The sequence below is a fragment of the Cardiocondyla obscurior genome, linkage group LG07 (genome assembly GCF_019399895.1).
Source record: "Cardiocondyla obscurior isolate alpha-2009 linkage group LG07, Cobs3.1, whole genome shotgun sequence".
In the NCBI taxonomy this organism is placed as follows: domain Eukaryota; kingdom Metazoa; phylum Arthropoda; class Insecta; order Hymenoptera; family Formicidae; genus Cardiocondyla; species Cardiocondyla obscurior.
In genome coordinates, this window is record NC_091870.1 from 4,295,006 (window position 1) to 4,319,956 (window position 24,951).

The 24,951-nt window shown below is 40.8% G+C and overlaps 2 protein-coding genes, 1 long non-coding RNA gene and 1 pseudogene across 3 annotated transcripts; 2 read left to right on the top strand and 2 right to left on the bottom strand.

The window, feature by feature from the left end:
- Positions 1–238: 238 nt before the first annotated feature.
- Positions 239–730, bottom strand: LOC139104054 (uncharacterized). The gene has a single exon (XM_070659282.1). The coding sequence runs from the start codon at positions 728–730 to the stop codon at positions 239–241; it is 492 nt and encodes a 163-aa protein (XP_070515383.1).
- A 195-nt stretch (positions 731–925) lies between these two features.
- LOC139104055 (uncharacterized) lies at positions 926–1,932 on the bottom strand (annotated as a pseudogene).
- Positions 1,933–8,143: 6,211 nt separating this feature from the next.
- LOC139103785 (uncharacterized) lies at positions 8,144–13,552 on the top strand. Its single transcript, XR_011545951.1, has 3 exons — positions 8,144–8,504; positions 11,661–12,027; positions 12,309–13,552. It is a non-coding gene; the product is annotated as an uncharacterized lncRNA (long non-coding RNA).
- Positions 13,553–21,304: 7,752 nt separating this feature from the next.
- Positions 21,305–22,309, top strand: LOC139104056 (golgin subfamily A member 6-like protein 22). The gene has a single exon (XM_070659283.1). It carries the CDS (start codon positions 21,305–21,307, stop codon positions 22,307–22,309), a length of 1,005 nt encoding a protein of 334 aa, XP_070515384.1.
- The last annotated feature ends 2,642 nt before the right edge of the window (positions 22,310–24,951 follow it).

Below are 24,951 nucleotides of genomic sequence, written 5' to 3' on the forward strand. Positions count from 1 at the left end.
ATATATTATAGATGTATCATAGGTGTATTATAGATTACGTTAAGGTATGCAGTACACATGTACGCAGTATGCAGTACACATGTACGCGGTATGCAGTACACATGTACGCGGTATGCAGTATGCAGTATGCAATATGCAGTATACATGTACGCAGTATGCATTTTTATATATTTTCTTATTTTTTAAATACATCGAATCACATATACACATGTGTAAAATAAAAAAAAAAAAACTTTTATTAAACAATGCTGTTTTTGTCAATCCACGAATTGTGCGATCCATCGAATTCCAGCCATTTCACGTAGACCTTGTCACCCTTCTTGCACAGAACCTTTTCCACCAAACACACGTTCGGATGCGTCGCGCGGTACAACTCGTGCTCGTAGAACACTCCGGCTATCGCCTCGCCACGATAATTTTCGAGCAGATTAGTCGTTGGGTTGATTTGCTGCATCTTGACGATTGTGAAAACTTCGGTGGTCCAATTCGGGGTGTATCCCTTTTCAAAAATCATTTTAAACTTGCTCACGCGTACTTTATCACCGACCCTGAATTTGGCCGGAGCAACTATCTTTATCGCACTGTATGCGGGGTCAAGAAGTTTCTTGGCGATATCAGATGTCACGTCGACGGGCCGCATGCTAATCGTTCGATGCTTGCGCCTATTATACTCGTCTATGAGATGCGGTAGCGCGTCAAACCACTTGTCATTGCCGTTGAGCGTAAACATCTTCTACATGAGCAATGGAGGTTTCCGGATAAGAGCCGCGTTGAGAGACAGCGTTGTGCCGACGTTTCGCAAACATTGCAGTTCGCATCATCAGGACAGAAGCTCCGATACTGAGCTTGCTTGTGGTTTGATGGTCCTTATATACCTCTTATTTTTCCCTTCCCTCGTTGTGATTGGGGGAGAAGAGCAGTGTTTGTTGACCAATTGTATTGTTTAATTGATCAGCTGGTTAATTAAAAAACCGGGAGGGCAGCGTGCCAAATTGGATTAACTTGCAGGCTTTTGTCTCGATTGAGATTATCTGGGTGTTTCGTAATCTCTAAGCCTTCTCGATGTTTTCAGGCAAAGTACTTTTGTGAGGGTGCCAGTGTTGTTGCTTTGTCGTATTGTACTGAATGTCCTGTCTCTATCCAGTGATCTGCCAGGGCTGATTGAGAGAAGTGGCGGAATTTGGCGCACCGCTGATGTTCTTTGATTCGTGTACTAATCTTTCTCCCGGTTTCTTCTGTATACACTTTTCCGCATGTACAAGGGATTTTGTATACTCCTGGTTTGTCCAATTGTGGTCTTTGGTCTTTGGGGTTGGGGAGTAGTTGGTGGATTTTTCTTTATGGTTTGAAGATTACTTTAAGGTTGTGTTTGCTCAAAACCTTACTAATGCGTTCTGTTATGCCTTGGATGTATGGGAGGACCACCGTCTTGGTTGTTTCTTTCTCTTTTTCTTCCTGTGGCTCGGTGTTGTTGGGACTGGAGACTCTGGTTGTTAAGTTCAGAGTTATTCGTTTGATGTCTTTTCTGTTGTATCCGTTTCTTGTTAGAGCCTGTTCGAGATGTTTTAGTTCTTCGTTTAGAAACTTTGGACCCGAGATGGTTAGGGCTCTGTAGACTAGTGAGCTGATTACTGAGTTTTTCTGAGAGGGGTGGTAATGGGAGGTGGCGTGAAGATATCTGTCGGTATGCGTGGGTTTGCGGTAAACTTGGTGGCTTAGCGTGCCGTCGCTGTTTCTGCTTATTAGTACGTCTAAGAAGGGAATTTGACCGTTGTGTTCTATTTCTATTGTGAATTGGAGGCTAGGGTGTTGGCTGTTTAGGAATGTGAGGAATTGTGGAAGAGTTTTTTTGCCGTGCTTCCAGATGACGAAAGTGTCGTCTACGTATTTGAACCACTTGGTGGGTTTGAGTGGCGTGGTTTGTAGGATCATGGAACAATTTAAGAACAAGATCCTACAAACCACGCCACTCAAACCCACCAAGTGGTTCAAATACGTAGACGACACTTTCGTCATCTGGAAGCACGGCAAAAAAACTCTTCCACAATTCCTGGCTGAACGCACCAGGATGCAGCTGGTATAGTCCCACGGCGAAGCGATGACAGTCGTCGCCGTCCCCAAACTCTGCGTCGTTGCGGTCCTCGTACCGGTACCCCGTGCTCGGTCTGCCAGTCACGTGATCGTTACGTGCGGCCTACAGCTTCTTGCCGCTTATCTCCACAAATCCGGCCCGATACTTTGCCAGCACCTGGCTGGAACTTGTTAGTAAAACACAATTAATTTTCCTGGACCGAGAAAACTCCTGGCCCTCCGTCACGAAACGGGCACTCACGGTACGGCACGTGATAGCCACGTGAACGGCAGCTCGCCGGTCGCTATTCCTCGTCGTCGTCGGGTCCCGACGGGCGGAAAATTGATGCGGGATCTTTGAGGGCAAAAGCCAGATAAATCTTCCCTCGCGGGCGGAAAATTGATGCAGATCTTTTCTGTCGGTCGTCAGCTTCAGCACCTTCCTCGTCGTACACTTCCCCGCGGACGAAATTCGGTACCACGTACCTCGGTCTTTTTATGACTGCCACGAGACCCGCAAACTGGCCCGTTACCAGGCTAACCGCGCCAACGCGATAGCTTGTTACATCGTCGGTACCGCCAAATTTTCCGCAAGTCGGTACATAACGAGGTCGGTAATCCGACACCGAAACCCGCAAGATAATACAGACCACGTTACAACGTGCAGTTGGACCAACTAGTCAGACGTATGCGCGTTCCTTATTTCAGAGGCGTCTTTATGCGCGACGTTTTACCTACGAGTGGCGCGCGTACAAACGAGAGCGATATCGTGAACCTGGACAACGTGACGGGTCCGGGGACTCACTGGGTAGCGTACGCTATAAAGGGAGATCGCATCGCGTACTTCGACGGCTTCGGTAATCTCCGTTCGTGGAATTGGTGAGATATCTCGAAATCGACGTTTCGTCGATAGAGTACAATCGACGAACCTATCTGTACTTGGTTTAAAACTAAATAAAACTGTACTTAAAACAATCTTAAAAATAAAGACGAACTATAAATATTGGCCATTTAATATTATTTGGTATAAAAAAAAGTTTTAAATTTAAAGTTTAAAAAAATAAGTCACGTTTGCCGTCACTCTTTTAAACGAGTTCATTCTATTCCAAAAATCTTGCAGATCACAATCACGAACTGCATTTATTTCTCGAACTTTAATCGCATAATTAATTTCGTGAGCAATATCCACGGTTAACATGTTTAAGGTAATTAAAAAATTTATTTTTAGTCGCTGCACGCTGAACTGGTGCAGTAAGTTAGAATAAAACAAATTCTATTTGATTTACTCCAACTTATTGCACTAGTGTGCATTAGTTCAGCAGTGCAGCGACTGAGAACAAACTTAAGATGATTGAAATTATTCTTACGACACTCACGATAGGTTGAAGGCACCTTTTATATATACGCGCATTTTTTAAATTGAAATTTTTTAAAATTGTTTTAATACGATTAATTTTACTATATGAAGTTTTGTATACTCCTAAAAACTTAGCGTATATCGTTTTTTTATATAAATTTAATTAATTACCGTCGCTACTAATTAGTTAAGTCGCGATATGGATCCATCTGTAAATCGCATAGGTGCCGCCATATTGGATTTTCGCTAAATGTGTCGCTAAATGTGCTACAGACCACTTTTAGACGTAACAATAGATGAACTTGCTGGCAACTTGTACAGCGAAAAAGAAATCATTTGTAGCAAAGATGATCGACCAAATATTTTTCCACCTTGAATATCTATAAAAAATGGTCAAATCCAAGTAATAATCTAAAGTACGGGACACTCTATTTCATTCACGGTGAAAACACTATGCAGGCACAGTGGTCTTTTGCTCGCATTTTTGCCAACCATCCTGGAAAGGATGGAAATGTCTGGATAGTAATCTTGCATACTGCTACCACAACATTAGTTTAGCCGGTAGTAAAAATTATTCCATTAGAATTGTCAGTAAAGATCACCAAATATTAAATCGCTAATCACATTGGCGAGGCGGGCGGGAACGTATTATTTCCACTTTTCGTCGACGGATATTTTTTTGAAATCTAGACGATGAAGTACTATATATGTCGGTATAAGCGTTTCTTAATGATGTGGAAATCCGGTGCTTTCTGCGGATTCTGTAGACGCTAATCGCGATCAGTTGTTTCGACAGACCGTCGGCTACTCAGTTTAACGCGCCCTTGTGGTACTTGATCTCAAATGTGTGTTGTAACTCGAATTACTGCGCATGATGAGCTTGATGCCGCCGTCGATGATCCTGGTTGAAATTGAACCTGGCCCATCATCGATGGCACGCATTTTTTCATGCACATCTTGCAAAAATATAAAATGCATCTGGGACTAAAGCGATGGCACATCCGCTTTGACAAAGCCAGATGCGTTCAATGAGATAATTTGTTGCTCAGATGTTAAGATTATTAAACTCTTAAAGATAAAATCCTCGAGAACGTGAAATTAATAGAAGAGGAATTAGCTAGAAAAATCGGAAAATCTACGCTTGGCCTTGAAAACAAAAAAGTAGGGTCTTCGGAGTCTGTAGCCACTTGATCCAAGAAATGTCGTTGAATATAAAAATTTGGGTAACAACTTCGAATTTCGGCCCATTTTCTTCTCATACACTCCGCCCCCAAATTTCTTGAAAAATCAGGAGACCGCAAAACTATCCTATCTTTTCTTGATGCCTCGAAAACAGGAGTAACGGATTATTCTCCGTTATAATGTGGCCAAAGGCCACAAACCTTGACATTCAGACCCCGCGCCGCGACCACCACTGTTCGCCCAAGACTTCGCGCGGTCCCGTTCATACTTTTAATTTACGCGGGCCGACCAGCCGCCCGCAGCGCGTAGCGCGGACCACCGTAGCGGTAACATGGGCCGCCCAACCGCCCACACCGCGCACCGCCACAGACCGCTCGGGAGTGGGGTGTCCCCCACTCTCGGGCCCACGGGTATATAAACCGCCTCGAGCGCAAACGAGGCACCTTTTTCGCGCTGGGGAGCACCCCAGCAACCGATCCTCCAGGACTTGGGCGCTCCCAAGTTTTTCCTCGACCGGGCTCACCCGGCTCTCGAAACCGACTTTGCTCCGCAAGACTTGGGCGCTCCCGAGCCCTCCTTGACCGGGCTCTCCCGGTTTTCGTCGCCACTGCCTCCAAGACTCGGGCGCTCCCGAGCCTTCCTTCGACCGGGCGCTCCCGGCCGTCCTCGACACCGATACCTCCGAGACTCGGGCGCTCCCGAGCCTTCCTTGGACCGGGCGCCCCCGGCCTTCCTCGACAACGATATCTCCGAGACTCGGGCGCTCCCGAGCCTTCCTTGGACCGGGCGCCCCCGGCCTTCCTCGACAACGATATCTCCGAGACTTGGGCGCTCCCGAGCCTTCCTTCGACCGGGCGCTCCCGGCTTTCCTCGCCATCGTTGCCTCCCAGACTCGGACGCTCCCGAGCCTTCTTTCGTCCGGGCGCTCCCGGATTCCCTTCCGACCGTTTTCTACCCCGACATCCGGCTTCGTGGGAGAATTGCACGCTGCGCCGAATATCCGCGTTCGCGATACTCTGTCCGATCGACACGGCCTAAACGGCCAAGCTTGTACACTGCGCCGAATATCCGCGACCGCGACACCCTGTCCGATCAACTCGGCCCACCGATTTCGTACTCTGCGCTTAGGAATACGACCCGCCGGATCGGTTTGGTCGGCCACCCGCCTGTACATAGTTTAGGATTAGCGGAGAAACGGACCCGTTGGGCGGTCCCGTCTCCACACACTACTGTACACTACGTCTCGTATTATCTTTAGGCACTTAAGCCATTTTTCTTTATTTTTATTCAGCTATTTTGTATACCTTGATTCTGTTTGTGTAATAAATTACTTTATTTTACGTTAATCACGACTCGGTTACTATAACTCGTACCCCGGATTCCGACGAGCTTTCCGCCCCCGAAATTACCGTGTTACAATAAAAATCTTAAAATCTTACTTACCATTAACTTGGCCACTTGCATAAATAATACGCGATGCTTGTACATTTGACAAGAGTAACTATCGCGTTTTTTTATTTCACCGTTCTTCGAAAATCGTCTTTCTTTAGACGTTCCAGTCCAACGAAATTGATGTTCTTGAAAAATGATTTACATTGGTTTGCTTTATGATCGAGTTCTTCGCACTTGTAGCACAATCCTTGTTCTTGCCTGAGCTTTACACAATTCACAGCTAGATGTTCTCTTTTGTTTCTGCTATAGCATTTCCTAAAAACTGTTTCTTTTAGCTTCTGTTATTCCATGAGTAGACTTAATTTTCTTCGAATGTATAGATTGTCAATATGTTGTTTCCTTTGGCGTTAAGATTCTCGCAAACGCAGTTATTATTTCCTCCAAAAATTTATAATACTGTATCTTAGTTTGTTCACGCAATTTTTTGCTCGAAATTTTTTCAATGATGTAACTTATGTACTTACTGTCGGAAACCGATACTTGCTTCGTCAATATTATCTTATCATGCAGGTAATCCACAAAGGTTTTATCTGCAGTTCACGTCTTCGCTTCTAATTTCCACCGCAACATAAAAGAATCTACCTATTGTCCATACATTTTTCTCAGTTCTCGCAGAAGTTGTACAATTGTATTTGTACAATTAAGATTGACAGAATCAGGCCTCGGACAAAACCATTTTAAAGTTTTTCTTTTCAACTGGTTGCATATTAACACTTTGGCCTAATGATCATTTTAATCGCACGAAATAGGCAACTTTTTTACTTACTTTTCGCATTAGTCACGATTCAGAGGCTCACTTTTAAACTCGACAATCAAACTCTTGCTTTTAACAATCGCTTTAGTAATTCAATCGTCGATCGGGTTGTAAATATGCTTTGATCCTTTAATTTCACTTTAAGTTCAATAACGGTATATCCACTCCGTTACTTACTAAAACTTATCAACTTTTACTCCCAGAAACTCATAAATTCGCTAGATTTTAATATTCACAGAAATCTTAATAACTTGCACTATTATGTCTATTCTTTGAAAAATTGTGTCGTATCTTACTGACTTTATAAGGAAAAAATTGGAAGGTTTACGTATAAAATAATCGTACTTTATTTCAATATCGGATAGTAAAACAGATATATACGTTTTACATATATCATACGTAAAACAGATATATACTTTGTTATATACGACTATTGCGGAAGTTTCTGCCTGTTTCCGGAACGGGCTTTTGTTGTATAAACTGGTTTTAGTAAAAACATTTATTAACCAGACTCCGACTTCCTAGAAAGCTTAACATTTAAGAAAATAACCTTGACTTTTACTGCAAAAAGACATCCGCGCATGGCGATTTATTTATTAGCAAAGTTCCGAATTTGTTCAGGTCAAAGGTGGCATTTTATTTGAATTACTTCAAACGGATCCTAATCTTAAAAAATTGGTATGGTGTTCTAGTCTTTATAAAAACTTAAATAGACAAAATTATTTTTTTGGTAATATAAAATTTATTATAAAGAATTATTTAATTGGTACGTCTTTTGAGTAAATTAATTTTTTTTATAATGTCTGTTAAAATAGAAGTAGTATTTAAATATAATGTTTATTATAAACAAATTGTTAGTTAAAAATACAGTTCTAATACTAGATACAAAGCAACTTAAAACTTCCATTTTTAACACTGATCGTTGAACGTGAAGTACTACGTCATGTTTCGTATATTGTTTATTGAAAATCGAAGATACCTAACTTTTTTTCTTGCAAAGTTTATTATCTTTTGATTAGAACTTTGTACCACATCATGATATACAAGTTTATCAAAAATTTACTTCTTGCATTTTTAAAGCAAATAACATAACGATTACATATCTGGAGACATTCGATTAGAAAAGTATGAAATTTATTACTATAGCATATTTTTTGCCTTTCGACAAACCTGAAATCATAGTTGTACAGTTTTTTTTCTTATAATATTCTACGTACATATGCTATGAATAATTTCGATTAACCGATTACTAGGTTTGTGCTTGAACGAACTCACTAGAATTCTGTTATTCGATGTTCTGTAGTGAAATTTCTACGACGTAACAAACTACTAGTAAGAATGTGATAATTTTTCAATGATTGTTATTAAAAACTGTATTAAAAAAGTTCATTATTGAAAACTTTGAGTACTATCTTATTTTGAGAGTTAATTTAAAATGAGTCTTACAAACACTGTATGCGCACCAATTAAATTCGGGTTACGTGTTATCGGAATTTGGCCGGAATCTTACAACTTCTTATATCGAATTTTTTGGACAATTTCCTTAGGTCTTGCTCAAATATTCCAGTTTAAATACATCATTATCTGTATCAAAACAGCTAATTTTCTTGATTTAGTGGATAGTATCAGCACCACTCTGCCGTACAGCTTGCTTTGTTTAAAACTGATTATTTTGTGGTACAATCAGGGGTAAGAAATTTTATTAATTTTTTCTACAAAAACTAAATTTTTTTTGTAAAATTGAATTAACTATAAATATAATACTGAGAAGTAGAAGAAATAGAAAAAAAAGGGAGAAAGGAAAAGTGAGGGGGGAAGAGATGGTAGAGAGGGAAAGAAGTTTGCAAGGTGAAGATAGATGAAAGAAATTTCAAAAAGCAAGGATTAATAAGATGTATGGAAGAATAAAAGGGAAAGGAGTTCGGGAGTATTTAAAAAAAGGGTTGGAAAAAGGAAAGATGGCAGAAAATAGCCAGATTTAGGCTAATGTATGGCATGAGAGAAAATCTGTATTGGGATAAAGAGATTAATAGAAAATGTAGGATATGTGAAGGGGAAAATAAAACTTGAGAACATATTTGATTAAGATGTGTGAGTTGGGGAGATGAAAGGAGTTGAGAAGAAGCAGTGGAGGACATTTTAAAGGAAGATGGGAAGGGTGAAAATTGGTTAAGCAAGTTGAAAAAGGTAAGGGAAGGGGCGAGTATGTGTGAATGTAGGAGTGAAAGAGATGATAAAGGCATAGTTGAGAAAAAAACGTCGGAAGCGGGGGTCCAGGGATGAATGAGGAGTGAATGTTTGATAATGTAGTATAAGTGGTACAAGGGCTCTCTCTCTCTCTCTCTCTCTCTCTCTCTCTCTCTCTCGCTCTCGCTCTCGCTCTCGCTCTCGCCTCGCTCGCTCTCGCCTCGCCTCGCCTCGCTCGCCTCGCTCTCGCCTCGCCTCGCCTCGCTCTCGCTCTCGCCTCGCTCTCGCTCTCGCTCTCGCCTCGCCTCGCCTCGCCTCGCCTCGCCTCGCCTCGCCTCGCCTCGCCGCTCTCGCCTCGCCTCGCCTCGCCTCGCCTCGCCTCGCCTCGCCTCGCTCGCCTCGCTCTCGCCTCGCCTCGCCTCGCCTCGCTCGCCTCGCTCTCGCCTCGCCTCGCTCTCGCCTCGCCTCGCCTCGCCTCGCCTCGCCTCGCCTCGCCTCGCCTCGCCTCGCCTCGCCTCGCCTCGCCTCGCCTCGCCTCGCTCGCCTCGCCTCGCCTCGCCTCGCCTCGCTCTCGCCTCGCCTCGCCTCGCTCGCCTCGCCTCGCCTCGCCTCGCCTCGCCTCGCCTCGCTCTCGCCTCGCCTCGCCTCGCCTCGCCTCGCCTCGCCTCGCCTCGCTCTCGCCTCGCCTCGCCTCGCCTCGCTCTCGCCTCGCCTCGCTCTCGCCTCGCCTCGCCTCGCCTCGCCTCGCCTCGCCTCGCCTCGCCTCGCTCGCCTCGCTCTCGCCTCGCCTCGCCTCGCCTCGCCTCGCGCTCGCTCTCGCCTCGCTCTCGCCTCGCCTCGCTCTCGCCTCGCCTCGCCTCGCCTCGCCTCGCCTCGCTCGCCTCGCCTCGCCTCGCCTCGCTCTCGCCTCGCCTCGCCTCGCCTCGCCTCTCGCCTCGCCTCGCCTCGCCTCGCCTCGCCTCGCTCGCCTCGCCTCGCCTCGCCTCGCCTCGCCTCGCTCGCCTCGCCTCGCCTCGCTCGCCTCGCCTCGCTCGCTCTCGCCTCGCTCTCGCTCTCGCCTCGCCTCGCCTCGCTCTCGCCTCGCCTCGCCTCGCCTCGCCTCGCTCTCGCCTCGCCTCGCCTCGCCTCGCCTCGCCTCGCTCTCGCCTCGCCTCGCCTCGCCTCGCTCGCCTCTCGCCTCGCTCGCCTCGCCTCGCCTCGCCTCGCCTCGCTCGCCTCGCCTCGCTCTCGCTCTCGCCTCGCCTCGCCTCGCCTCGCCTCGCCTCGCTCTCGCTCTCGCTCTCGCTCTCGCTCTCGCTCTCGCTCTCGCTCTCGCTCTCGCTCTCGCTCTCGCTCTCGCTCTCGCTCTCGCTCTCTCTCTCTCTCTCTCTCTCTCTCTCTCTCGCATGCAATGACTGATAAGTTAAAATGTATAATGTAATTTAGAAAGAAAAAGAGAAAAGATTTTTAGATTAATTGTAGTAATTTTTGTAGAAAGTTTTGTAGCGATTCTGTAATGTATTATGTAGTATTTTTTGTAGAAATTTGATATTATTGGTAGTCGTTGATTTTTCTTAGTTTATGTATTAGTTATTTTGTTTTTAATTTTAGCAATTTGTTTTGTAACCGGAGCGGAGGTCCGAGTGTACCCCGCAAGGGAAATAAACAATATATATATATATATATATATATATATATATATATATATATATATATATACAGGGTGTCCCAGACATAACGAAGGATACTGGGAGAATAGATGGAATTGATTGAAACAAGTAGCAAAGTCCCATATCATTTTACAAAATTCTCAACCGTTATTGAGAAAAAAATTAAAATGTATAAATTGTATAGGCATAAGAGCGACAAGGAGCTGCGCGTGAGCGTGACAGGCGAATGGCTAGAAATGGCGCCGTCGCCTGTCACGCTCACTCACGCGCAGCTTCCTTGTCGCTCTTATGCCTATACAATTTATACATTTTAATTTTTTTCTCAATAACGGTTGAGAATTTTGTAAAATGGTACGGGACTTTTCTACTTGTCTCAATCAATTCTATCTATCCTGCTAGTATCCTTCGTTATGTCTGAGACACCCTGTATATATATATATACAGGGTGTCCCAGATCAGTGGACGATGCCGAAAATGATAGGTAGATTTAAAATTAAAAAAGTCCTGTACCATTTTGAAAAATTCTCAATAGTTTTCAAGAAAAAATTAATTTATGTACGCGTAAGAGCGACGAGGAAGCGTGGGCTGAGTGAGCGCGACAGACGACGGTGCCATTTCTAGTCATTCGCCTGTCGCGCTCACTCACGCGCAGCTTTCTTGTCGCTCTTACGCTTATAAATTTTATATATTTTAATTTTTTTCTCGAAAACTATTGAGAATTTTTCAAAATGGTAAAAGACTTTTCGTATTAATTCGATTAAATCTACCTATTATTTACGGCATCGTCCACTGATCTGGGACACCCTGTATATATATATATATATATATATATAATACTTTTTTTTAATTACACAAAATTATTATAAAAATGTAAAAATTAGTTTATTAATTTTTATGCATATTTAAAATTATGGTTTGTGTTGTTACAATTTTCGTTTATTTTGTAATCTATAGTTAAAACTAATTTTATTAATTTGCATGATATGTAATAAGAAAAATATATTTTTAGATTATTTAACAACATTTTAACATCAATGTCACGAGATTGGGAATCCTGGATTGGTGATACTGTTACCTTCAATATGCGTACTATGCGTACTATGCGTATTATGATGAACAAAACAATTCTTTCTTATCGTTGTTCGTTGTTGATTATTGGTGTATATTCAATTGCCGTTGTGGTTTACGTTTCTGTCATAATAAACTATAATAACAACGATAATGACAGAAAAGAAAATCAACTTTTTCTTAAAATGGAATTCCCTTTTTTTTATGACTTTTTTCCTGTTTACGAAGTCGTCATGTTTGTTCAATTTATACAATTATTAAGTAATGCCTCGATAATTGGGATGTTGGACGCACTAATTCTAACACTGGTAAGATTTTTAATATATTTATTTTTAATGAACGCTTAATATTAATATATATGTATAATAACGTATAATGCAAATCCAATTTTTCTTTCTAATTTGATTAAAGGTTGAGTAAAGGTTAATATAAAAAATTTATATTTTATTAAAAAATATAAATATTTAGAATTTACATTGATTGTACACTTGTTAATGATTACATTACTGCACATTTTTTTTTAATTTAAAAATAATTGCATTTGTGAAACATTTTTCAATTTTTTTACAAGATGTTTTTGAACTTTTAGATATTTCACGTAAGTGGGCAAATAGATATTATGTGCCAAGGATTGGACGATTTTTTTTCAAAAGACTTTAAACATAAATCATATAAGAACATGAAAAGCGCAATTATTTGCAGACATCAAAATATCATTACATTCTCAAACAATATTGAAAGCCTTTTCTCTTATATTGCGCTAATGCAGTTTCTTACAAACACGCTTGTTATATGTTGCATAGCATTTATGATCGTTATAGTGAGTTTTTTGTAAATAACTTACATTAAATGTACACTAACCGTCAAGAATGGCGTTCGTGCTACTGCAACGGCGGCCGGCGTACGTGTTCGTAGCGTGGTATGGTGTGCGCCACTAATAATTGAGAGGATCGAGAAAACGAAGGAAAAAGTAGCGGAACACTATTTAAAACGTGTGATGGAAAGAAAATGCCATAGATAATGCGTTTTTCAAGCGGCATACAATATTTTGCTTTATTTCGTTCTATCACGAGGCACGGTAGTGCCTCGCGCCAAGTATAGGCGCAGCGTACTACCGTGCCTGTTATACGCGAGACCAAGTATTGAGAAATTCGTACATGTTTGGATCTTGACAATGGCTGAACCGATTGCTTTCTACATAGGTTCATTGTGTAGATTAGGGTCGATTTATATAATAAAAATGTTTTTATTTTTTTGCTGCGTTATTTACAAACGAAGATATCGCGATGTAAAGTTTGCTTGCAAGAGTAAATTCACATTTTAACGTCGTCGCTGTCGTCGTCATCGTCGACGACGAAAATGTCCTTCTCGTTTTCGCGCCGCTAGATAGCATGGATTGATTTGTGGCTGAAAGCCACGACGAACACTTCAGACCCCGCGCCGCGACCACCACCGTTTGCCCAAAGTAATCGCGCGGTCCCGTCCATAATTAAATTAAATTAAGCACGGGCCGACCAGCCGCCCGCGGCGAGTAGCGCGGACCCTTCGCAACGATCAACATGGGCCGCCCAACCGCCCACACCGCGCACCGCCACCCGACCGTTCGGGAGTGGGGACCCCCACTCCCGGGCACACGGGTATATAAGCTGCCTCGAGCACAGACAAGGCACCTTATTCCGCGCTGGGGAGCACCCCAGCATCCGATCCTCCAGGTCTTGGGCGCTCCCAAGACTTCCTCGACCGGGCTCACCCGGCCTCTGAAACCGACTTCGCTCTTGACGACTCGGGCGCTCCCGAGCCTTCCTTCGACCGGGCGCTCCCGGCCGTCCTCGACACCGGCACCTCCAAGACTCGGGCGCTCCCGAGCCTTCCTTCGACCGGGCGCTCCCGGCCGTCCTCGACACCGACATCTCCGAGACTCGGGCGCTCCCGAGCCTTCCCTTCGACCGGGCGCTCCCGGCCGTCCTCGACACCGACATCTCCGAGACTCGGGCGCTCCCGAGCCTTCCTTTGACCGGGCGCTCCCGGCCATCCTCGACACCGACATCTCCGAGACTCGGGCGCTCCCAAGCCTTCCTTCGACCGGGCGCTCCCGGCCGTCCTCGACACCGACATCTCCGAGACTCGGGCGCTCCCGAGCCTTCCTTCGGCCGGGCGCTCCCGGCCGTCCCCGACACCGACATCTCCGAGACTCGGGCGCTCCCGAGCCTTCCTTTGACCGGGCGCTCCCGGCCATCCTCGACACCGACCTCTCCGAGACTCGGGCGCTCCCGACTCTCTCTCGCATCTCCGCGCCAACACGGCCCTGGCATTCCGACGCACGATTGAATTAAGTCGCGGCGCCGCCGACTTGCGAACGCGAAACCTGTGCATCCGACACGGCCCTCACGGCCCGGTTTGTAATCCGTGCCGCCGACTCGCGAACGCGAAACCTGTGCGTCCGACACGGCCCTCACGGCCTGTTTTGTAATCCGCGCCGCCGACTCGCGAACGCGAAACCTGTGCGTCCGACACGGCCCTCACGGCCTGGCTTGTAATCCGCGCCGCCGACTCGCGAACGCGAAGCCCGTGGGCCCGAGCGGCCCGTCCTGTAATCCTCGGAGTCCTGTATAACCGACGCGGTCTGTTACCTAGGATAAGACCGAAAGCGACCCGCACTAACAATCTCTGGGAATCCAGCTCACGGCAGATAGCCGTTTTCGTGACAGTTTATTCTTAAGTTCATTTCTGTATATATCTTTCTTTTCGTAGATTAAGTGTATTATTTCAACTAAATATTTCTTTCCTTCTTTTGTTAATAAATTCTTTATTTTTCGATTAACCCAAGTCTCGGTTTTCTTTATACTCGTGCCCTGGCTTCCGACGAGCTCTCCGAACCGGAAATTACCGTGTTACAGATTTATCGACTCTGTTTCATTTATCGACTGTGTTTATTGATGAGTGATGATCGCGTAATAAATATCTATTAAATATTACAAATTTATGTGAAACCGTACAAGCATGAACCTAGGTTTGTTTTGATACTTTGAATAACTTTTTGAATAAAATCTTCTCTACAAAAATATTAATACGATCTAAATTTGAAATAGGTTTTACAATTTTTATTAAAAAATGCGCTAATCAATTTTAATATTTTTATAATAGTTGCAAAGCAGTTTTTTCTGCTGAACGAAGCCAAAGATTTTTCTCGAGAAACTCGAGTAGTGATAAACAAAACTAAATATTGCAAACCTATATAAAAACGTATGAAGCGTCAATGAGGCGTCAAATGTAATACTACAACGGAGAGACGAAAAGAATTAATTTGGTGCGTCTCACGAGTTTGGGCGTTGGATGAGGCCCATTCTATTTTCCATAATATTACAAATACATGTTGAACTGTACAAGTATGACACAAGTTCACCCCGAACTTGTTATAGCATCAACTTTATCAAACATTTTTCTAAAAAGTATCAATCGTACAGCAAAAATAGATAGAACAAAAAACGTGTATTTTATGTACAAAGTTATATATAAAGGAACACGTTTAGAAAGCGATCGGTTAGACCGTTGTTGAGATCCAAACATCTCAATAGCTCAGAATAAAAAATCTCGCGTAATGACACGCTCGATCACGCTGCTTGTGCACGTAACGCAGAACACTAACGTGTCTCTAGATTATACTATAACTACAAAATGAATGATACTCCTCCCAAAAACTTACCTTTTTAAAAAAAAAGGTTTAAAAAAAACGCCAAGTATAAGTGCGCGAGAAAAGCTTTCTTACAAAAGTTTTTAAGCAAAACCAAAACTCCCCCCAAAAAGATTTTAACTACAAAATGAATGATATCCCCCCAAAAAACTGACCTTTTTTAAAAAAAAAGTTCAAAAAAAGTGCCAAGTATAGGCGAGCGAGAAAAGCGTCCTCGAAAAAGTTTTTAAGCAAAACCAAGACTCCCCCAAAAAAGACTCCCTTAAAATTATACTCCCCAAAAATAGACCATAAAATGTGTACTTTAATAACAAATACTCTTCATAAAATTAATGAGATCAATTAAATGCGCCAAGAATCTGAAGAAAATAGAAATTATATTTAAACAAAATCAAGATTCCCCCCAAAAAAGACTCCCCCAAAATAGAACATAAAATGTGTACTTTAATAATAAATACTCTTTATAAAACTGATGAGATAATGTAAAGAAAAAAAAAACTTGGCGCTGCGAAACCAAATCTTTAAAATCGAAAAAAAAAAACAAAAAAAATTAAAATTACAATAAAAGATAAAAAAAATAAAATAAAAATATTGAATAAAAAAAAATAAAAGAAAAAATAAGAAAAGAAACATAATTCTAAGAAGACAAAACAAAAATGCCGATGACTTAAAAAATTAGTATATTATAACAAAAATATTGAAAATGGGCAATGCAACTAATTTTTTGCCGTTCCACTTTTACAGATTGCGGACTGTTGGATGTATTTTAAAAATACTCTTTGATATACATCCAGTGTGGTTACAAAAATCTGATGCATAGCACATCGTAAAAAGCAAAATTATAATTTGAGATTTTAAAGATTTGGTTTTGCAGCGCCAAGTTTTTTTTTTCTTTACATTATCTCATCAGTTTTATAAAGAGTATTTATTATTAAAGTACACATTTTATGTTTTATTTTGGGGGAGTTTTTTGGGGGGAATCTTGATTTTGTTTAAATATAATTTCTATTTTCTTCAGATTCTTGGCGCATTTAATTGATCTCATTAATTTTATGAAGAGTATTTGTTATTAAAGTACACATTTTATGGTCTATTTTTGGGGAGTATAATTTTAAGGGAGTTTTTTTGGGGGAGTCTTGGTTTTGATTAAAAACTTTTTCGAGGACACTTTTCTCGCTCGCCTATACTTGGCGCTTTTTTTTAACCTTTTTTTGGAATTCCTATATACCGCGCGCCGGCGTCAATTAAATTATTTTTTTATTGCATTTTTTAATTAATGTTACACATATATCTGTTTAAAACGTGTTTTAGTCATTTTATAACAATATTACGCTACTGTCTTGAGAAAGACAAAAACACAAATTCAACATGCGTTGGACGTATGTGTGTGTGTCGCTTCGCGTTTTTCAATTGTCTTTAAGCGACTATGTTTGTTATTTTGCTATTTTAACATCATTGTTCGTGATATTGTTTAGAGTAGCGGACGCGATTTCCAAACTTATGATGGCTCTGATTTTGTGCACTGAGATTCGAGATCGCATCAACGGACAGTGGCAGAAAGATCAGTAGCAGAAATTGCTGCTAATATTTCATGCTCCAAACCTACTGTTTGACGATGAATACGATGATTTAATGAAGACGGTGTTCATGTTTTGCATGTTCATCGTCTTTATAATCATGGTTTTCAAAAAAGCAGAGCAGAAAAAGACAAGCCAATCGTCGCCAGCGTTAAAGATTGTCCTTTTGGTACCGTCCAAGAGGCGATTAACGCAGCGAACGTCGAAATGTCCGTAAGCACCGCTCGGTAACGTTTAAACAAAGCCGGATTATACTGCTATCGTCTAGCCCACAAAATTCTGTTGACTTCTAATCATCAAGATCAATGGATCGCGTTTACTTTGGAAAATTTGACGATGAGCTGTAAATAGTAAGAGGTCACAATATAGATCGATGAAAAGGTCTTCTAATCGTGTGTCGATCACAGGCCTCACGTATAGCGTCCAAGAGACCAAAGTTCGAATCCGGAGCACGTTATGGCCACCCACAAAAGTGGGAGAATTTTATGTGCAATGTTGGGGTAGATATCCGGCAGTGCAATTTGAGAACTGGTGCATATTTCTACGAGAATAAACTCGGCAGAGTATATTCGCATACTGAAAAACTCTTCTGCCTTCAGTAAGCGCAATTTACCCTGAAGAGGACATGCCAATTATCCGATTGGTGCAGGATAATTCTGTAGTCCATACTTCACGTGAAACACAAGCGTGGTAGACTGGCCAGCTCGTTCGCTAGATTAAAATTTAATAGAAAATATTTGGGCGCAAATAGTTCAGTGATGAAAACCACGAAGGGAAAGGACGACTGCAGCATTAGTCGACCATGCGAGAGAAGTCTGCGAAGAAATTCGGTTCTGACCAGATTTTCTCGCAAACTTGATTGACTCGATACCTAATCGTCTTAATCAAATAATTGATCGGTCCGGATCTAGATGGATTTGTTGCACCGGAGCGGTGCACGGAGTCCGTCCTCTGAAATATATGTATTAATTTAATTAAATACAATATTTACATTGAACGAATGTAATACATTAATTTAAAATATGCAATAAATAACAATTTATTTGAAGATATGCCAGCGCGTTGTGTATGCAGATAAAACAGACTGCGTGCGGTGTATGCGAATAGAACAAATTAAATGATAGTGTTCGAGCAAAATATGTCTATCCTTTACGTACTCAGAAACAAACGCGTGCAAGCGAGATGACTATTATATACCGCTTTGAAGCCGTGCGTTGCCTATGGCGTTTTCTCTCCGTCGCGTGTTTCGATGAAGAATAGAGCTAAAACATCGCGCTTCACTACCTTTTCCTCCGTCCTCTCGATCTTTTCAGCACTCCATGACACACGTATTCGCTTCGTTGTGTAAAGCGTGACGCACACCGTGCTAGCACACGCATGCTAGCTGTCGGCGCCGCAGATCGAGTGGCTCGTATACCGCCAAAGGTGCCAAATGCTATTCCTGACGGTCAGTGTACATATTATGACGTATATTATAACGTATTATATGTATATGTGTACAAAGTAAATTCTTGAATTATAACGGTTAACATTTTTGATAAAAGTTTTTAAACTAACCTTAACAACATCGATTAAGAAAAATGAACTTTAATGCATAATGTGTAATTTAATATTAAACATTCATTAAACAATAAAAATTATATGTATACTTTGTTCAATATGATAACTATTAGTCTATACAATATATTTGGTAATTTGGTAAAAATACAAGGTATCATGGGCGCCCGCAGAACAGAAATCAGAGGAGCGGGGTAAAACTTCAAGGTTTTTCTAAATATAGATAAGTCAATAAAAGAACAAGTAAACAAGACATAAATTTTTATTTTTAAATAATTTATATCATATATATGAAATTGCGTATTAATAGGATCCCTTTAAACAAAGGTGTTTCTATCATAAAACTTATGTATAAAACATTTTTTGATATCTTGAATAGTTTTCGAGTTGTATGGAAAAAAGTAAAAAATCTCTACATATAAAAATATTTTATTTCCATAAGAATTATTCTTAAGCCGCAACTAAAAAATTTTTAATTTATTTGTTACTCTATATGCGTAAAGTTTCTCATTATAAGACCAAATACGTTTCACAAACGTATTTGGTTGGTTACTTTTCTTCAGTTAACTAACGGAGAAAAAAGTCATCGGAAGGGCTCCGATTAATGCTCCGATTGATTCATCGATAAATACTAAAAAATAAATCAATAAAAAACGGCGCAAAAGCAACATGCCGTTAAGCGATCAAATCTTAATATTTTTGGAGTGACGATTTTGATGTTTCGTTTTGTGTTGGTTACATTGTATCAACGTCATGATATATTGTTTAAAATACCTAAAAAAGTGCAAAAAGAAGTCGGGCCAGCAATTTTTTAACCGCGGAAAAAACTTTTTAATAGATATGGTCGCAGAATATTTTAATATTCTGGAAAATAAATAAACAGACAATGTTACCCAAAGCGAATAAAGGACCGCTTGAAAGAAGTTAGCGGCCAATTTAAATGCCTCTAGCGGCTTTTCTAGTCGTACTCCTGAACAACTCCGTAATTGTTGGGATAATTTAAAAAAAGCAGCGAAAACGTCTGTCGCAAATAAAAGAAAAAAAAGATTCTTAACAGGTGATACTATTCGTTTTGATTTTAACAGCATGTATAAAATAATTGCCCTGCTACTGCAAGAGGCGGCAAACCCAATATTGGGAAAAAAGAAAACCCCCTTCTGTCCAAAGTAAAAGGGTTAATTGATGTCGTCGATGGATTACCCAACGCATTTAACAGTGATGCTACATTCAGAGGTAAATATAGCAGCCCTTGAATTATATTTATTATACATGCAAATTTTTCTTTTATTACGATCACTTATGCCTCTACAGTGGAAACAACAGATAATTAAGAACAAAAGTCGATTTCAGTAGACGTATTACACAATTCGACAGATAATGATAAACAAAAATTAATTTTGGTAGATGTAGTAGATAACTCCTCTCTTCTTCAGGGTGGTTTAATTCTTACTAGTGAAAATTTTTCTTTAAATTTAATTGATTGGTTCAACTAAAATCTTTGAATGCTACGCAAGCCAGTTAATCACCGATTGAAACTAGCAATTTTTCATCATCAAACAATACTTCAAGTAATAATTTTTTCAATTAACAATTTTCTCTGTCACCTTCTCCTTCTCTTGTCTTCCTCTCATTTTCCTTCTTTTTAAGTAAATACCTCGGCCACATTGAATTCGCTAGTGCTCCCTCTTGTCTACCTACTGTATCTTCGACTCATAATAAAATGAGTTTTTCATAAAAATCTCATAAAGAGACCTCATCTGATACCACTTAAAATTGCCAGTCTCAACACAATGTAACACCCCCATCTGTGTCACCATCGCGATCCGGCATTTCCAAAGTTACTGCTTCAATTTTAAGGCACAGTAAAAAGAAGAAAACCTCTGACAGTTTAAATGAAAAAAGCGTAAACGCACTGATAAAAGCAAAAATAGATCTGATTTAATTAAGCACACGTTTGAATTTGAAAGAAGCGAAGTAAAAAAGAAAGATAACCGAGAAAGAAGTTGAACGTAACAAACTTACACAAGAAAAGTTCAAGTCTGACAATGAGTTATTACAATGCCAATTGTCACTTTAAAAAAAAGGCTTTATTGATAAGAATTAAAATAAAGTAGACAATTTGTTTTATTTTGTAACGTATTCATTAAAACAATGTAAACAAAGAAAAAATAAATAAAAACATTTAAAACTAATAAAAACAGAAATAATAATAATTACAGAACAATAAAAAACATTACATGAAACATATAGACTTTCGTTTCCGACGGCGTAATGAGTAGATGGGTGTATGTCAGTGTGCCTGTGGAAATAAGGTTTTGGGAAAGGTTTTGGGAAGTAAGAAGAGGGTGGTGGGCGGAAAGTGGGCGGGAGAAAAGGAGTAAGGAGGGGAAGTGGAGGGAATAGCGTGGGAAGAGGGCTGAGGGAGAAAATTGGGAAAAAATAGGAGGTGAATTTTGAGGTTAAGAAGACTTGGAATAAAGAACAAAGGCAGAGAGTTAAAACAAAGAAAGGGGGAAGAAGAAAGGGGGAAGAGGACAAGGGGACAAAGGAGGACAAAAAAAGGGCTGGGAGAAGGGTGGTTAAAGGGAAGAGGGTAGTAGTAAAAAAGAAATTTAAGAAAATTGAAAATAAAAAGTAAAAGGAGTAAACAGAGTAGAGAGGTTAGGAGGAAGTAACAGATAGTAAAAGGTGAGGAAAAGAGAAGAGAAACTGGAAGATAAAGAAAGGTTTTATAAGAAGAAGAAAGGATAAAGTGATAAGATGAGTGAGGAGAAAAGAGAAGAAATTGAAGGGATGAAAGACATGGAAGGAGAAAGTGAAAAAGGTGTAGAGCAAGGAGAGGAGAAGAAAAGGAAACCTGGAAGGCCGCCGAGGGTGGAAGGCATGATGAAGGAGAGAGCGAACAGCCTCCCCATCATAAAGGCATTCCAGAAGGCAGAAAAGAGAGAGGAGAGGCGGCAAGAGGAAGGAGGGGAAAGGGAAGGTATGGAAGGATTCAAGAAGAGTAATAGGGTGTTAAGATTGCCGATAAAGGACATGAGGGAAGAAGAAATGGGGAAGAGTATAGAAAGAAAGGATAAAGAAGGGGAAGGACTGGAGATGATAATGAAAGAAATGAGAGGCGGATTTGCTAGGATTCAAGAGCAGATAGAAGTGCTAATGGAGTGCAAGTTGAAAATCAGGAAGGAAATAGAGGAGTTAAGGAAGATGTGGAGGGACGATAAGGTGGTATTGGAGAAAAGAATAAGTGAGATTGAAAAAAAAGTAATAGAGAAGAAGGGTACAGAAGGGCTTGAGGGGGAGGGGGCAGAAGAGGTAAATGGGAGAGTATTGAGTTTGGAAGAGAGAATGAGGATGTTGGAAATTGATAAAGAAAGAGAAAGAAGGGAATGGAGGAAAAATAATTTGATTATAAGGGGCTTAAAAATAAAAGAAGAGAGTAAAGAAGAATTAAGGAAAAAGGTAGAAGAAATATTTGAAGTGATTGGGGTAAAGGCGAGGATAATGGAAGTGAATAAGATAGGGGAGATAAATAAGGGAGGGTACGGGATGGTTTGGGTGAAACTTGAAAACTTTAAGGACAAGGTGGAAATAATGAAAAGAAAAGGAAAGGTAAAGGAAAAAACGGAATGGATAGGGGATGATATGACGAAATATGAGAGAAAGGTAGAATGGATAATAAAAAGAGAGGCAGAGAAAAGAAAGAGGAAAGGTAGTCAAGTGAAAATAGGGTATAAAAAAATGTGGGTGGATAAGGAATTTTGAATATGGGACGTAATGAAAGATGAGCTGAGAAAATGGACGGAAGTAAAGACAAGGAAAAAAGAGAAGAAAAAGGACAAAAAAAAGATAATGGTGGATAAAAGTAACATGAGTTTTTAGAGAAAGGCGGAAAAAGAGAAGGGGAAGAAAGTGGAATGGATAGTGGAAGAAGTATGAAAGGAGAGAAGGAGGAAGAAGAAGGGAAGAAAAGAGAAGTAAAAATGAAGAAAAGAAAAAAGGAAAGTGTAATAAGGGTAGGTTTTTGGAACGTGGCGGGGGTGGAAAATAAGGATAAAAATTTTTGGAAAAAATTAGAGCAGTGGGATGTGATTTTTATGTGTGAGACATGGCTGCAGGAAAAAGGATGGGGAAGGATCAAGGGGAAGCTACCAAAAGGATACAAATGGATATGGGAAGAAGCAAAGAAAAGGAATAGGAAGGGAAGAGCAATGGGGGAAATGATAATGGGATAGAGAAAGGAGTTTAAAGGGAAAAGAGAAAGAGAAATGGAGGAGATGAAGGGGGTATTGGGTATAAAGATATGCTGGGGAAAAGTAAAATGGAAAATAAGAAGAGTATATTAGTGATAATATGGAGGAGGTAGCGGAAATGTTAAAAGGATGGATGGAGAAGAAGGAGGAAGGATGTAATTATCTGATAGGAAGAGATTTTAATGTGAGGACGGGAGAGGAGGGAGGAAGTTGGGATGAATTTGTGGAGAAAGAGGGAGAGAAGAAGAAAAGAAAATCAAAGGATAAAAAGATAACGGGGAAGGGTAGAAAATTATGTAAAATGTTGGAAGAGGAGAGCCGCCCGCTCTGGACTACCACGCTGCTTCGAAAGTAAGTATATTTGTTCTGTACTTATAGACATTCGAAATATTTAAACTAACTTTTCTCTCTTATTTTTGAGTAGTGCGTTGAATGGCTTTACCAAGTATCTCTAGGAACACCAATCTTCAAACCCTGCAAGTTTGAAGAAAATCAATGTTACGTTGAGCGCGACCTCCCCTTGTAAGATAAAGGGCAGGAGGGTGTACTCGCTGGCGTACGCGGATGACATTGCACTGATTGCAGAAACGGAAGCAGGAATGAAGGGAACGCTGAAGATATTAAAGGAATATGTGGAAAAAAAAGGATTGGAGGTAAATGTAAACAAGACAAAGGTGATGAGGTGCCGAAAAGAGGGAGGAAGATGGAAAAGGGTAAAGTGGGTATGGAAGGGTAAAGAAATAGAGAAAGTTAAAAGATTTAATTATTTGAGATATGTGATGACAAGGAACGGAGATCAGAAAGAGCACGTAAAGGAAAGAGTAAAGAAAGCAGCAAGGGTGATGGGACAAATATGAAATATTGGCAAAAAGAAATTTGGAAAAGATTGGGGCAGAAGATTATGGCTGTTTGACAGGCTTGTATGGACAGTAATGAGCTATGGGGTGGAGATATGGAGGTGAAAGGAAAGGGAAAAGATTGAAACGGTGCATGAAAGGTATCTAAGATGGATAATGGGAGTAAGTAGAAGTGTGCCGGGGTATATAATGAGAGAGGATTTTCAGAGGAAAAAGTTGTCTGAAAAAGCGGGAATGAGGGCTTGGAAGTATGAGAAAAGATTGGAAGAAGGAAGAGGGGGAGTTTTAGCAAGAGGATGTTGGGAAGAAATGAAGGAGAGAGCGAGGGAAGGAAAAACAAGTGGAAAATGGGAAAAAGAAAGGGAGGAATTTTTTGAAAGATTAGGGTGGACGCTGGAGAGAATAGAAGAAAGAAGAAAAGAAGAGGGACTGAGAGGTGAAGAGATAGTGGTAGAAGATAAAAAATTGCAAAGAAAGAAGAGATGGGAAAAAATAAGAATGGGGAAATTTAATAAGGATTATGGAAAAATAAAGGAGGAAAGAGTACCGGAATATTTAAAGAAGGGATGGAAGGAGGAGAAATGGCAAAGGGTGGGGAGGTTTAGAGTGGGAGATGATATGAGGGGAAATAGATACTGGGAGGAAATAGATAAAAAAAAGTGTAGGATGTGTTTGGATAAGGAGGAAACGTGGAAACATGTTTGGGAGGAGTGTGTAAACTGGGTGACGGGAGGAGTTGGGAGGAGGCAGTTAAAGATGTATTGGAAGGGGAGGGAAATGGGGAGAAACGGTTAAGAATACTGGAAAGGGTAAGGGAAGGAATAGGAGAGAATGAAAAAATGAATGAGGTAGACTATGAAGATGTAAAAGCGTCGGAAGCGGGGGTCCATGAGAATGAATGGGAAGTAGAGTAAGAGAATGATTTTTCTCTCTCTCTTGTGTGCTAAGCGGCGTTTAGAGAAAGTAAGAAATGCGAAAAGTAGGAAGTAAGTTATTTGCAGGGAAGGACAAGAAAGAAGAGGAATTAAAAGAAGATGGAAGACTGATAAGAAAGAATAAGGTAGAAATAAGAAAGCGTCTAGGAGATAAGCCGTGGTTTTTTTTTGTTGTAGTTGCAGGATAAATGAAGTAAAAGAAGAATGTAAAAGAAGACAGAAGAATGTAAAGTTGGTAGAAAAAAAAGAAGAGAAGAAGAAGAAAAAAAATAGGGATAAGAAAATGTTATAAGGCAAGGAAGAGATGTTATATGTAAGGAGATGTTTATTAAGAAATGTTATTAGTATGGTTAAGTTTGTAG

Excerpts from the sequence above, each read along its gene's own strand:
- LOC139104056 (XM_070659283.1), top strand. The coding sequence starts at position 21,305 with ATGAGTGAGGAGAAAAGAGAAGAAATTGAAGGGATGAAAGACATGGAA.
- LOC139104054 (XM_070659282.1), bottom strand. The coding sequence starts at position 730 with ATGTTTACGCTCAACGGCAATGACAAGTGGTTTGACGCGCTACCGCAT.